The sequence below is a fragment of the Anopheles coustani genome, chromosome 3 (genome assembly GCF_943734705.1).
Source record: "Anopheles coustani chromosome 3, idAnoCousDA_361_x.2, whole genome shotgun sequence".
Lineage (NCBI taxonomy): Eukaryota > Metazoa > Arthropoda > Insecta > Diptera > Culicidae > Anopheles > Anopheles coustani.
Genome location: NC_071288.1, coordinates 15,311,480 through 15,326,067, shown reverse-complemented (window position 1 = coordinate 15,326,067; position 14,588 = coordinate 15,311,480). Strand labels below are relative to the sequence as shown.

The window sequence follows — 14,588 nt, the reverse complement described above, 5'->3', positions numbered from 1 at the left end:
TATATTGATTGATATTTCCGTTCCCCGACCGTGGTGGTACCCCTAGTACACCCCTAGTGTAGCTAGCGTCGCAATGGTGGATGAAACGAAGCATCACAGCAAGAAAATAAGGAGAAAGTCATAAGGAATATTCACACGTATAGATATTTCTTTCTTCACTGTTCTATCCGAATTTAACACGCGCCTTGAGCCTCCCGAAAAAGGGGAATATCAAACAAAACCCGAATATCCTTCCTGTTTTTCATTGGTGAGTATTGATTTCATGTAAAAAAAGCAATATTGGTTTTATTTATAATCACACATTGATGCGCACCAGGATAATGCTTTCGGCAGTAGTAGTAGTGGGTCGGGTAGAAAGCATAATCCGGGAACGCATCGGCAAACAATTGACCTAACTACTAATATTGTGAACGATACACGAACCAGCTAAACTGTGGGCAGTGTGCCACCAGTATGTTCGTTGGTTAATTTACTTAAGTTGAGAAGACTCGCTCTGCCGCTTGCCATGGATTTGTTTGAGGAGGTATAGAAACTGGTCCCCGCCATCGATGGCGCTGGATAGGATGGTGTTTCCGGTGGTGATAAGTCCCTGCCGGTAGCAAGGCTGAGCGTGGATCCAGTTGTAGGGAACGAATGCAGCGAAAGAGTAGAGCCACTGCCTCCGATTCCGGCAAGTGTGTGATGGTTCTGGTGTTGTTGCGTATGATGAGGTTGGTGATGCGGATGATGATGATGATAGGAGGACGGTGTCTGCGATTGTTGCGGGGGGAAGATGTACCGATTCATCGGACTTCCTCCAATAGTGGCCGGCCCACCGTTACCGGGCATCGCGTAGTGATTAACTTTTGGGAAAAATAACGCAGACGATCTTTCGCGCGGTGTTTGCTGATGGAGCGTATGGTTGAAGAGGTTTTGCTCGCCAAATAACGAACGAGTATGAGGAGAGTTGATGCTGGGAGTGCCCTTTCGCTGACTGTGAAACACGGACGCCGAAGATGGGACGGGCGACGGTGGCGGTTTCGATGTTTCCTCTGGCACGACGGTGTACACCGATAAGACCTCCGTTTCTGTCGGTGTGTTTCGTCGAGTCGTTCCCACCTGCGACTCAAAACCGGAGCTCTGCGATGACGTGCGGGACATGTGTGCCTGCTGCTGTGCACTGCCCGCCCCGGTCGCCAAAAAGCCGGACCAAAGCGACTCTCTTGTCGAAGCGAGCGTTTCGGCAGGTCGAGGTTTGGTAAGGCGTCGTTGTCGCAGGCTTACGGAGGAAATCTCGTCATAATCCAAATCCCCGGTTGAGGGATTTACCTGGGCGAAGGGATTGCCGTTTCCCAGTGATACACGACTTCCACCACCGGCGGCGGGACGGAGGAGTGAGCTGTTCATCGAAACCCGTCCACTGATCGAAAGTCGGTCGATATCGTCCTCGATCAGTGGATCATCGGTTTCCCGAAATGCATCCGCCTCTTGCGTTATCGTGCTCATGGAGTACCGGAATGGCTTTGCACGAGTGGAGGCCGTTGACGGTGGGCCACTCTTCCGATTGTTCCAACTGAGTTTGGATGTTGCCTGAAAATCGTCCACCGAAAATGAAGGCGTTTTGAGCAGCGATCCAGGTGGTGGAGCTATAGCCGAACTAAACACGGATCTGCTTTCGTCCAACGCTGGTCGCTGGCCAGCTTCCGCAACGTTAAATAATGATCCACTGATCTTTGGGGTGTTGGCGGCAAACGAGTTCATGAAAAACGAGCTGGTTGGCGATATTGATAAAGAAGAAGGACTCCCCGATTTGGTCGTATCGAGGGATTTTCTGCTGACATTTGCTCCGGTGTCGTTGGCAGGGAAGAGTTTTGGCTCTAGTAAGGACACATTGTTGCTGGGGCGTAGTATGTTGTTTCCCGTGGAGAGTCTAGGGGAGTACTTATGTTGGAAAGATGCAGCAGGAGTTTGATCGCCGTTTACCGTAGTGTCCACGTCGGAGTAATCACTTTCGGTGCACTGTTGAGAGTAAATTTTGTGGAAACTAGAGTTCATATCACCTCCGTTTGTCACATCGGTCCGGATGATGCGCTTGCCAATGCAACTAATTGCGAGGCAAAGTGCGGCCAGTGTCAGCAACAAAGCAGGATGTAGCTTCGTATTTTCATACTGCAAATACTTTAAAACGCAATCGATAGTGCATAGGCCAAAGATAAGCATCTGTTTAATGGTCGTCCGCTGGTTACCTAGCGAAGCGAGCAACGCACCCAGCGCCATGATGGCACCGTTGAGTAGAAAGGACGATATTCGTTCATTCGGAACATGCTCCGTAAAGGACTCGAGCAGAGGCGCTGAACATTGCATAAGTTGTGGGGCGTAGCGCTGGAGGAGCTCATGGCCGATCGTTTCCATGCGTTCCGTCGTACTCTGGACGGCCGGTTCGGAGAGGAGTTTTTCAAACTGTTGCCAAACCAGCTGTTTCATTGCCAGTACATAGGATACAACCCTCGTGATGGTTGCAAGGAGAGATGCCGGGCAGAGAAGCATCAGGTCTGCCAAAGTCCAACCGGTCTCCGACACATCTTGCCATAGTTTCATCAGCAGCAAACCCGTGATGGCGTAAATGCTAATCTTTGCCCACCGTTGGCGCTTCAGGTACGCCAGCTGCTTCGTGGAGGCTTTCATATGCATGTCGAGCGCCTTTAACCCCTTGCTACCAATTTGTGCCAGCTTCGAGCCCAAAATATTGCGCTTGACATCATTCAGAGTGCGTTTTACAATGCGCTCACAGCGGCCACAGAGTTTGTACGCCTGTTCCAGTTGTTTGCTGCATTGAAGAAATCGAATAAAAAGCATTTCATCGTCTGTGGTGACATCCGCGAATGACAAAGCACTAACTTACCGATATTCTTCCACCTCGGCGTCGTAGTTGTCTTCATCATCCGGCACAAACGACGCCAGCTGATGTATTTTCAGCTCTTGATTACGATTGCAACCAAAGCAAAGACCATTGCGGGAGGTCTCGCTGCTGTTGGCGATCGATCGCGCAGAATGACCCCACTTGTCGTCATCGGTGATGTTCGCCGGCTGATGATAGTAATAATTGTTCAGCCGCTGCTGATACTGTTCCGGTATTTCCCGGTTGTAGTCTCCGTCCGCAGTGAAGCCATTGTACTGCCGGCACGTCGGACAAACGAACGAATTCGATTGATCGTACGGGACGCGTGTGTCGGTACTACAAAACCAACAGTTCACTTTCGCCGGGAAGCGCCTCCTGCGGAAGGGATAGGAGAGCCATGTTACCCACATCCGGAACTCCGAGCACACCTCACTACTTACCTGATGTTTAAATAAAAGTTAACAAACGAAACCACGCAAACGAAACAAATCACAACCGACGGTACGACAATTGTCCCAAGCGTCATAAGCCAATTCCCACTCATGATGCGGCTTTCGCTAGGCGATCACCTTCCCGAGACGGTGAATCGATTGACCATGCAATGCAATATACTCGCAGACACACAGGTGTGAATCTCGTGTCGAGGTCACTTCAGCTAAGAATTATTGCTGTTTCATTTCACTCCACCGGCAGAATATGGAAGTCTCAAGCGTTCAACTTTTACACGTGTTGGATACAAGGCTTCGGGTTTGTACCGCAGATAAAATTGCAAATTTTCCTTTTAGTTTTGAGAACCGGATCAACGTTCGCGGTTTTACCGCACCGCACATTTGACAGTCGGTGCAACAAGAGCGAGGTTGATAGATGAAAGTTGTGCTCCGTCGGTATTTAGCGATACGCACAAGGTTTCTCAAACTTGTGTATTTGAAAAGTACGTTAAGAAATAAGTGTAAAACGATGAAACATGAAAGAGGGTTTGGATGAATTTAATAGTAAAATATTTGGTTGAACGTCATAAAATTGATCAAAAATGATTGTCGATAAAATAAGAACAAAATGTTCGGTATCATATTAAGATCGAACGAATTGACATTTTTTTTTAACATTTAATTTGTTTGAAGTAGATCTTGGTTTTTTACCTTCAAACGTGCGCACATATTCGTTAATTACATGAGTTTTCCTTATAAGGCAATTCAAACCGAGGTGAATTTACCCTAATTATAGTCACTTTCACCATGGATGCACATGCCCATTCGGCGTTTTCTATTTACTATTGAGTTCAATACTAGTGTCCATTAATCATCAGATAATACCTCCACCAGTGGGCGCGAACAAAAACAGGTCCAAGATGTTCACTTCGGTCACATTCCGGAAGGAAGATGTTGACTCACACCTGCCCACGATAAATTACCATTGGAGGTTAGATCACTCCTTCTCCCTCCGCTCTGTATGGAGGTGCGATTCCCGTTAAAAAGGAACCATATGCCGGGGGCTAGCCAACGTCGTTGGTTTTACGAACAGCTAAAGGTTAGCCCCATCAAGATGCGTTGTTTTTTTTATAGCGAGTCACATCGAACAAAGTAAATCTTAACAACAATTCTCGGATATCTTGCACGATCTGGCTTCATCCGGTTATTTTAACGGTCGTGTCAACAAGCTTCCACACCAAGGATCGGAGACACGAGAGTGGCCGAGGACGCTGGGCAGGATGGCAAGTGCGGAATGCGCTTGACCAGGGAGCGATTTTTCAAACCCCTCATTTTGCTCGCCTGCAGCGACGATCGTGCGTGAAATTGTTGAAGAAATTATTTTTAGCAGGATCGCCGACACGAAGATCGCCGGTGTCCATGGTGTGGGAGTAAACCAAATGTGCCGATGCTTTTCGTTGTAAACAACGCCATTTAACGAACAGTGATGCTGGTGGTGGTGTGCGCTTCTAATGACCAAAGCGGTATCCCGAAACTGAGAAGGTGGTCAACTGTTATCGTCTTTTTCGTTCGAAACTTTTCGTATAAACCATTCGACGGGTTTCGTGCACAACGTGTTATGTCACCCGTCTAAAGCCGCCCGAACGTTACTGCAGCTACCTTTTTCTTTCCTTAAATGTTATTTTTAAAATAGGACTTCATGCTCTGCTCGTCAGCCGACACGCTGCTCGGAAGCGCACGCAGCTCCGTTATTTATGCGATTTAGGAACGGTGCAAGGACGGGCGGAGAAAAAAGACCTGACAAAGCCGGATAAACCCTGACATTGGAATTACAAACGCGGAACAGCCAGCCACCCTGTAGATCCAGATGGATTTTCATTGACCTACATGGTGCCGGATAGAGAAAAGGTCCCGTCTCTGTTTTTCAAGCGTCTCTCGGTCGTAGTGCTTTGGAATGCCAAAGGTATGTAAGTATTAGGTTTATTATACCAACAATGGGCAGCCTCCAAAGGAAGATAATGATTTTAATCCTCTGAAATAAAGTGTATGGTACTTTCATTCAGAGATGAACTAAATTCCTGATTCAATTTAGTCAACTCGCAAAAGTCTCAGTAATGATTGCTCTTGTATTGCAAAGGAGTAGAATAACATGACCAAATTGCACAAATTGAAGCAACGTAACGATATTTGGCGACGCCAATGTTTCCTAACAACGACATTAGCTGATCTTCATGCATCTGGCATAATCCTAATGCATCCGGTCGAGGGTGTGTCGTAGCATATGTCTAAGTCAACAAACCTTTTGGACCGGGAGATCGTCGCCTTTTAGGCGGGCCATTTTTTTTTTTTGGTCCATTTCTTCTCTTGAGATCTTAAACCGTCAGATGTGGGTATACCATGTGAGCCGAAAACTGTCATCCACCCGAGAGCAGGCCAGTGGAAGCGGGCCACAGTAAACCGTATTTATTTTTACATGATGTGCCCACAGTCCCGTGCACACGGGAGTAGCACGGGTGATGTAAAAAGATAAAAAACCCCTTTCGAACTCTGAACGACGCCAAACAAACAGTGCCCCGGGACCGAAACCCGGGCTGGCATTCCGAGACAGTTATTGATGGACGCCAACAACGAGATTATTTTTAGCATTTGTGTTGAACAACAACATGGTATAGATGGCAAACTGATTTGTGATTTAAAAAAAGTGAACAAACAAGTATAATAAAAAGTCAGTGTTAGCACAAACCGATGAATTTTAAATGAAAATCAAGGAGTTCTTAAAAAAGAAAAAGATAAGGCTTAATGGAAATATGTTTAAGATCGTGCAAATGGCAATAAAACCGGTATTTCGAGAGTATCACATAACATTCGGATTGGAGGCTCGATACTTTGGCGGCAAAAACTGGTAACGTCCGCGTCGACAACGTGCGCAAATGTTCCGCATTCGCGCACAGTTTGTCGTGGTTCATTGGCGTCACGAGCCGTGGAATGTAGGGTGCAAAATCATGTTTGGTTGACCGTTGGATAGTAGCAACAGTTTCAGATGCTGAATGTTGAATGTGCAAAAAGGTTAGTTTCAGTTGAGAAGTATGTAATTTATCAATAATGTTGCAGTATTTGCAGTAGATTAAATGAAAAATCCTCCCATGCATTTGAGTAGTGCATGCATCTGAAGACGATAGAAACCACTTCCCGTCCACGTGCTAAACCATGTGCTTAACAGAGCGAACCGAAACCGAAACCGATTAATGTTGCCATTGGCAACGGAAAGTGCGGGTCTTCGATTCGGGCGTCTGTTATTCCGAGCCGTTGGCGCCAATCTCGGGGGCGCCCAAGTCGTGTGCGCAAAAATTCTCACGAGCCAAGGCCGTCAACCCGGCATCGGTTTACCCGGCCGGTTACATAGAAGGTAAACGTTTGAGTAAAAAAAAAATATTTATCTGGCGTCAGCCGATGCAGCTCGTGTGCAATTAAAATGTCTACTGAGAACTGTCACCGATGGATGTAAATCCACTCTAAAATTACAGTTAGCCGTAACGTTGGCATTAGATAGCAATAGCGAGAAGTGAGCGAGCGATGGGAGGGCGAAAGTGAGATGGACTGTGCTGACGCGTTAGGTTCCCCTTTACAGCGTAGAAATTTCCCCTTAACCGCTATGCTGTTGCTAAGGGAAACCAAATACCGTATGCGCAAAAATGTTTGCACCACCGTGTACCCCCATTTACCGTATGCGTAATAATGTTTGCACCATCGTAGTAAAATAGTTTCCGTTTTCTCTGGGCATACAAAAGGAAATGAAACGTTTTCGTGATTTTGGGGACAATTTCGAATCGAACATTGCATTTACTCTTGGGAAAGGTGGCAACGAGATGAAAATAACCAACGCAGAATAAAATTATTAATAAAACTACTTCCATAAGGTTGGGCCCTGTTACCGGGCCGTGTAACGGGGTCCTGTTAACGGGCCGTATTACCGGGCCCAGAAAACGGGCCGTGTTACCGGGCCGTGTTACCAGGCCATCTAACGGTGTCCTGTAAATTGGCCGGGTTACCTGCCTCTGTAAACGGGTCCTGTAAATGGGCAATGTAACCGGGCCATGTAAACGGGTCCTGTAAACGGGTCCTGTAAATGGGCAATGTAACCGGGCCCTGTAACCGGGCCGTGTTACCGGGCCCTGTAACCGGGCCATGTAAACGGGACGTGTTACCGGGCCCTGTAAACGGGCCGTGTTACCGCCGTTTACCGGGCCCTGCAAACGGGCCGTGTTACCGGGCCATGTAACCGGGCCATGTAAACGGGCCCTGTAAACGAGCCCTGGTACCGGGCCCTGTAAACGGGCCCTGTAAACGGGTTCTGCAAGTGGGCCGTGTAACCGGGCCGTTTTACCTAGTCGCCCTCTTAAATTACAGTTAGACGTGACGTTGTTATTAGATAGCAATAGCATGGAAAGCGAGCGTAAGGAGGGCGAAAGTGAGATGCACTCTGCTAACGCGTTAGTTTCCCCTATAACGCTATACTGTGTTGCTAAGGATACCAAGGATGCAGGATGGAAGGGGAAATTTTCCTTGCGCTCTGATTTTTGGTAATCGATGGTTACATTGATTATCGATGGTTACTTTGCCGTAAAATAAAACAAAGCAAATCGGAAAGTTTACAGTTTACAGCTACACAGTTTCATTCATAGTTTGTAATAGACTTTTTTTTCGAAATTTTCGATTTTTTTCGAAAATTGCAGTTACTCTTGGGAAAGGTGGTGCTGCAACGTGATGAAAATAACCTACGCAGAATAAAATCAACAATAAAACTACATCCATAAGTTTGAGCCCAGTAAACGGGCCTTTTACCGGGCCCTGCAAACGGGCCGTGTTACCGGGCCGTGTTACCGGGCCGTGTAACGAGGTCCTGTAAATTGGCCGTGTTACCGGGCCACGTAAACGGGTCTTGTAAACGGGTCCTGTAAATGGGCAATGTAACCGGGCCCTGTAAACGGGCCCTGTAAATTGGCCGTGTTACCGGCCCTGTAACGGGTCGTGTCACCGGGCCATGTAAACGGGTCTTGTAAACGGGTCCTGTAAATGGGCAATGTAACCGGGCCCTGTAAACGGGCCCTGTAAATTGGCCGTGTTACCGGCCCTGTAACCGGGACCTGTCAACGGGCCCTATAAACAGGCCGCGTTACTGGGCCCTGTAAACGGACCATGTTACCGCCGTTTACCGGGCCCTGTAAACGGGCCGTGTTACCGGGCCATGTAAACGGGCCGTGTTACCGGGCCCTGTAAACGGGCCGTGTTACTGGGCCCTGTAAACGGGCCATGTTACCGCGGTTTACCGGGCCCTGTAAACGGGCATTGTAGCCGAGTCCTGTAACTGGGTCCTGTAACGGGGCCGTGTAACCGGGCCGTTTTACCTAGTATTTATGAAATAGCGGAAGTTTATGCGCGCACGAGATGGGCACGTTGATGCTGACGTTGATCGGTATAAATGACTCGAGAGTGCCGTCGTTACTACGAACTCCGCGCCCTGGTTTTACACAGAGAGGAGATATTTCGTTAAGTGGAAACATCAAACAACACAAGTCCAAGATGAGTAATAGATTGGTCCCTTTCGCGTAACTATTTTGCAAAAGGAAATGTGAAACACGGTCTTGGGCTTATGCCAAGCCTGAGGGTAAACCTTAAAACTTCGCACTTTCAAATATCATGCGGCTTGTGTTCGTACACGCGTAAGCGGAAAAAAACGGTGTACGATTGCGCAACGAGCTGGAAAGTATTAGTCAGTTACGTAGGTACGGCCTATTCTTTCCGGGATAGGTTGAGTAGAAAAGGGAAGGGAAAAGTTGCAGTCTTGTTGACACTGCACTTTATTTGCCGTGTATGCAGCTGCCGGCTAGGTTTGTTCAAGTAGCCCCTCAACTGATTGCACAATTCCTGTGCGCTGCGCAATCGGAATCGTGATCCTGGATACATTCTCAAGTGCTGGAAGTATGAGACAAAAAGTGTGATAAAATATTTGAAGTAAACTCACTTTCGCCATTTCATTGTTACTTGCTCATTTGATGCACTTCAACATTGTGATTTAAAATGATAAATTCATCCCTCTACAGAACCGGTTTGTGCATTCTTCAAATTACTAGAAAACACGTACCCTTCCGGGAATTCCCGGCGTATCTCAAAGTTAAGAGATTCGCACCAAGAAATCTTCCCTGAACTCTTCCGCAAACCCATTTACGATTAGCATAAGGTTCGCGCGATACTGCTTAGAACCGGTTTTGCAACCGTCATCATGTTCCGCTCGGTCATCGAATGGCTCGAACTGGTATTCGTAGATACGCTATAACCGAGATACGCTATAACTGCAGCCCGGAAGCACATGGTTGGTTTTCAGCCCTAAATTGTAGTTTGTTTATCTAACTAGAGTACTAAAAAATCTCCTCAAACGGGTAAAATTCCAGAACCAAGATTTATCTCAATTCATTTCCTGCGCTTCGTTTCCCGGGAAACCTTGTAATGGAAAATTCCCAACTCCGACGCACGAAGGGAAACCGCAAACGAGTGTCACAAACGATAAAACACAACCCGACAGACGGCTCGCACTTTGCCACCTTTACCTCCCTTCTTTTTCGTCTCAAAATGACTTTTCCGAACCGTGGCTTTATCGGTTGTTGAGCAATTTAACACGGTACGGCTTACTTATCTGGTGCGGATGGAGGCGCCCAAGTGCTTAGTAAACAGTATATCGACCGAACCGGTTTTACGGCCGACGCTTGCCGGCTGTCATTCGATCGTTCGAAATTGTAAAACTAAACCGATGGAGAAAAAAAAAATACTGAAAAGCAAAAGGCCACCATAGCTGTGGCGAATTCCCGGTACCCGGTATCACTCGGTTCATGTGTACACGTGTTTGACGCTCGTGTGCAATGGTAGCATGCGCTGTCTCAACAGTTCTAGAGTCTATTGTAACGCATGGAAAACAAACCTGCTCGAGATACCTGGCTACTAGATGTATTTGTGTGAGCTCGAGGGGTATATTTCATAACAATGCCCGGGTGGAGAGACGTAATTTGATGTCTTGGTCCGCGAGTGCCATGGATTAATTGTAGACCGACTATAGCTAAGCAGGTTGAAAGCGACCTGAAGCGGGATACTGGATATTACTGGATTGAACGATCATTGCATCTTTAATTGCCAACCATTTCCACATTGAGACGAAATCCCTTATAAGTATGAATGTAATGTAATGAGTTTGTTTAATGGGAAGAACCTCATTCTATGGAAAAGGGTATATTGTGCATTACCAGCACTGAACTTCCGGGAACTATATATAACTTCTCGCGCTGATGTAATGTTGCTTGTGGAATGCTCAAACATCAACTAACGTGGCTGGAATAACTAAAAAAACCGAGGCATCTTTGAGCGGTTCTTCTTCACCCTGTTGATGTCCTTATCTGCACCTGCTAGGGGTAAGACATGATTCATGGGAGATAAGTTTCACAATGACACCTTCACGCGGACCGCGGGCGTGTGTAACCTAGTCCCACATATTTTTAAACCAACCTTCGTAGTACAATGACATCCTCCATTCATCATCCCGAGTGGCGTGTTCCGACAATTAAGTTCTGTCCAACGGACCGTCGGGGAGCTGTAGATGGAAAAACAATACCGGCTTGATGCAATCATTCGCAATTATGATGATAACCGACTGATAAGGATTCAACGCAGCGTCGAGTGTACTCTGGGTGACGTGATGAGGGAGTTTCCGCCCATACCGGCCGAGGGGTTGTGTTAGTTCTGGATTACCGACGCCATCGGGGCAGTAAGTCTGGGTTGGATGGTGCAATATGAGTTGGTTATTGGAACTACATTTATTACGCAGTTGATGCCAAACAATCAATATTTTGAACGTTAGAGCTTATTAAATTATGTAAGCGATGAGAATATTTTCTTGGACAGATCGTATTACGCGAGTAGTGCGATTTTGTTTATGAAATAACTTATTGTTATATTTTATGAGGTAATTGAGATTACCGTTTTTCCAATTCATCTCAAATGTTTTTGTCAGTTCGGATCCATTGAAATGTTTTTGCTTCACTATCTTCACCACGACGCAGTTCGCATAAATGAAACAAAAATCCCTATACCTAATCGTTAGCGTCGCTTCAATTGGCAGTCCCGGGGGGGAAGCGAATGTTTTCATTGAAGAATTCAAGCTCAATGCCACCGTCTATGGCCACACCCAGCTTTCCACCGAAACCAGTTTCAATCAGTTTCCTGGCGACGCGGTAATTGGCGCAACGAAACGATCGCAAATCGATCGCCACCGATCACTGTATGGCGATCGATTGATGTACGCACCCTGCTCGCTGTATCAATTTAAATTGGTCACTTTTTGCTGCTAGCTCTCAAGCTTGATTCCAGCCTGAACCTATACGCGGATGCAGACGCATTCCGGTCGACACGCAAATGGGCGCAATTTACTAAAGCAAATACAAGCTCCACTTGGTCCATGTGGCTCCACTTCTTTGGCGTCACTAATGGATTATGGCCTCCTTTGGCCCCTCGAACAGTGTGCCAACCGGAGGCGATGTCGCAGCATTTGGCCATTTCGCAACAAGACGACACAAACGATATCAATTGTGATCAATTGAGCCGAGCTTCGGTCGAGTGGAATGATACGCAAAATATCCGCCCCATAGGCACCCGGCCACTCCAGGATGCCGGATAGATCATAGAGGTCTGCGTCATATCGAAAAGTTGGTGTCCTGTACAACGCACTCGCCCATGGCGACCTAGAATGTTCGCTGGAACCCTCAAGTGGCTGATGATTCACCAGAGGATGATGTACGTCCTCCGCGATGCACCACGACGGTATTGTTTCTCGGAATGGGAATTGAAAACTTTTTCCAAAACTTACCCAGCAAATAAACATGCATTAGTAAGCTCGATCGTTGGTGGAAAATTCCCATCCCTAGAGCAAAGGGTAAGAAATAACCGATTTATCACTGACCTACCATCTAAGAAACATCGTTCCTGATGGCGATAAAGAAAGCCTAAATTTTTCCATCGTGCGCACCGTTATCAGCCTCATCCGAATGTAACTGACCTTGCAAAGGTTTGTTTATGAGGCACGCTTCTTCCGGAACTGCCAATTGGATATGTCAACGTAAACAACAAAGCTGGGGTTGTTCATTGTCAACACATGTGCGTTTCGTAATAGTTATGAGGCACGTGTGACAACCGTACCTGATGTCCAATGTAGAGATCTCTAAATTATCTCTTTCGTGGGATTTATTACATCATGTGAATTAGAGTAGAACGTGTGATGGTTTTTTTATTTGATGCAATATGATGTAAATAACAAAAATACTACGCACGTACGTGCTACTTAAGCCAGAACCCGTAAAGAACTGTTAGCTAGTAGGTCGTGTCCTTGAAGGACAAATGGTTAACCATTATCATTACTACTGGCTATCGTTTGACGATGGGCAAAAGAAGGGAGGGGGGTTCAAATGATAAGTACATGCTTCTCTAACCTTCGGTAGTTGTTGACATCCAAATGGGATACCGTATATACGGCGCAGACCAACGCAGTCCCTTCAAGTCCAGGGTCATCTTTCAATTGAGTTTTACGCATCGGAATAAATGTTGATTTCGGTTTTCTGAGGAACCTTTGCTGCTGCTGCTGTTGCTGTTGTCCGTTTTGTTTCCGTTCTGGAATTTGTATCGCGTGTTGTGCGTTAGAAATGATCCAGTTTTGAGGGCATCGGTTCATTTAACGGCGGGTCTTGTGGCGTCTTGGCTCACCATTTTTACGACATGCACCGTTTCCCTTGTCTTCCTTATTCCTCACCCAACGTCGGTTGCCTTGTGAAAGGTGTAGCTTTCGTTGGGGTCTATGGGCTAAAAATAGTATCCCCACCGCTCCGTAGCTTCTCGTTCTGGCATTTCCATCCCCTCGTAATCGTGTGTGTGTGTGTGTGGGGGGGTGTTTTATCCACGACTGCACCCTGCAACGTATGCGTTTTACGTTCGGCGACGGACGACGTCTGGCGCCACTAGAGAACACTCCCAGTGCCTCCCCCCAGGAGTGGTGGTTACAGTAGATGTTGACCCGGTCATAATGATCCCCGTCGGTCGACCGTTGATTGTAGGGTTCGGGGTGCAGGGTGTAACTTTCAGCCGTAGCGCAAAGGATGACAAATGCACAACGTCATTCCGAGTCTCTTCGACTCTTCCATCGTGAAGGAGGTTCATCTCAAATTCATGCTAAGAAAAGGGGGCTGAAACATGTGGAGTGATAAAACTTCCGCTCTTTGCTTTGCGGTTTTATGTACTAGACCATGACCTTGATGTTTTAATATCATGATACTTTGAGACACTTTGTTCAATAGTTAGAAACAATCTCTCTTTTTCGCTTTTCTTACCATACTTGTAATAGTACAAAATGCGTCATGAGCTTGGAACTAAATTTTTGTATTATTGTTTTATCAAAATTCTAGCCCTAGCCTTTCTAAACTCAAACTCACCCTCACTTCAGCAGTGACTCGTCGCACGGCAGTGGAATTTTCCACTGTGCATGAAACCATCTGGTTTGTTTTATTATTTTTAACTATTCGCCCGCGCATTCGGCGGCGTGTTGAAGTCGTTGCATGCAACCCCTTTTTAGTTTTCCCCTACCGCGTGTTTTTTCGAGAACGTGCGCGGTCTTCTCTATGGGCCATTAAAAATTGCAACGTATCACCCTGCAATCCCCCACCCCTTCATCGGTGCGTCTCCGTTGGCTCATTTCGTTTTGTGAGTGAAAAATTTTTTCCCCCCCCCCCCCCCCCCCCCACAACCCGGCATCTTTAAGGGTTGCCAAATCGCTCGCCGCCAGCAATCTTATGTGCATCATTAAAAATGGCCGGTTGTACCACCTGTCTGCTCGCACGACACGAAAACATCCGTGCTCCCCCGCCCCGCTAGAGCTTGCCTACGTTCTGACGAACTAACCAATGCACGTGCCTAACGAGTGATCTTACCGTAATGGGTTAATTTTTCCATCCGTTTTCCGCGAGTGGCGCATCGATCGCTCAATTACCAACCAGATCGGTACGGTACTGGGGTGCACCGGGAAGGAGGCTCTCCTACACGGTGGGGTATAATTTTCCCAGCTGTAATTAGCATCAAAAGGTTTGAACTAAACTGAAAACAACAACCAACGTCCACCACCTGTCACTTGGCTGTCGAATTGTGCCTACAGGAGGGTAGGCGTTCCTGGTGATATGGAGTGTGATCCGTTATGTAAA

At 46.9% G+C, this 14,588-nt stretch overlaps 1 protein-coding gene across 1 annotated transcript; it reads right to left on the bottom strand.

The window, feature by feature from the left end:
• Nucleotides 1-302: 302 nt before the first annotated feature.
• On the bottom strand, nucleotides 303-3,690 carry LOC131271873 (uncharacterized). Its single transcript, XM_058273434.1, has 3 exons — nucleotides 3,319-3,690; nucleotides 2,882-3,253; nucleotides 303-2,806 (listed from the first exon to the last, which is right to left on the bottom strand). The coding sequence occupies exons 1-3, from the start codon at nucleotides 3,420-3,422 to the stop codon at nucleotides 427-429; spliced, it is 2,856 nt and encodes a 951-aa protein (XP_058129417.1). The 5' UTR covers nucleotides 3,423-3,690; the 3' UTR covers nucleotides 303-426.
• Between the last annotated feature and the right edge of the window lie 10,898 nt (nucleotides 3,691-14,588).

Coding starts and splice junctions, on each gene's coding strand:
- LOC131271873 (XM_058273434.1), bottom strand. CDS start 3,422: ATGAGTGGGAATTGGCTTATGACGCTTGGGACAATTGTCGTACCGTCG. Junction 3,254..3,318: donor AACTTTTATTTAAACATCAG/GTAAGTAGTGAG, acceptor TCCCTTCCGCAG/GAGGCGCTTCCCGGCGAAAG. Junction 2,807..2,881: donor GCCGAGGTGGAAGAATATCG/GTAAGTTAGTGC, acceptor TCTTCAATGCAG/CAAACAACTGGAACAGGCGT.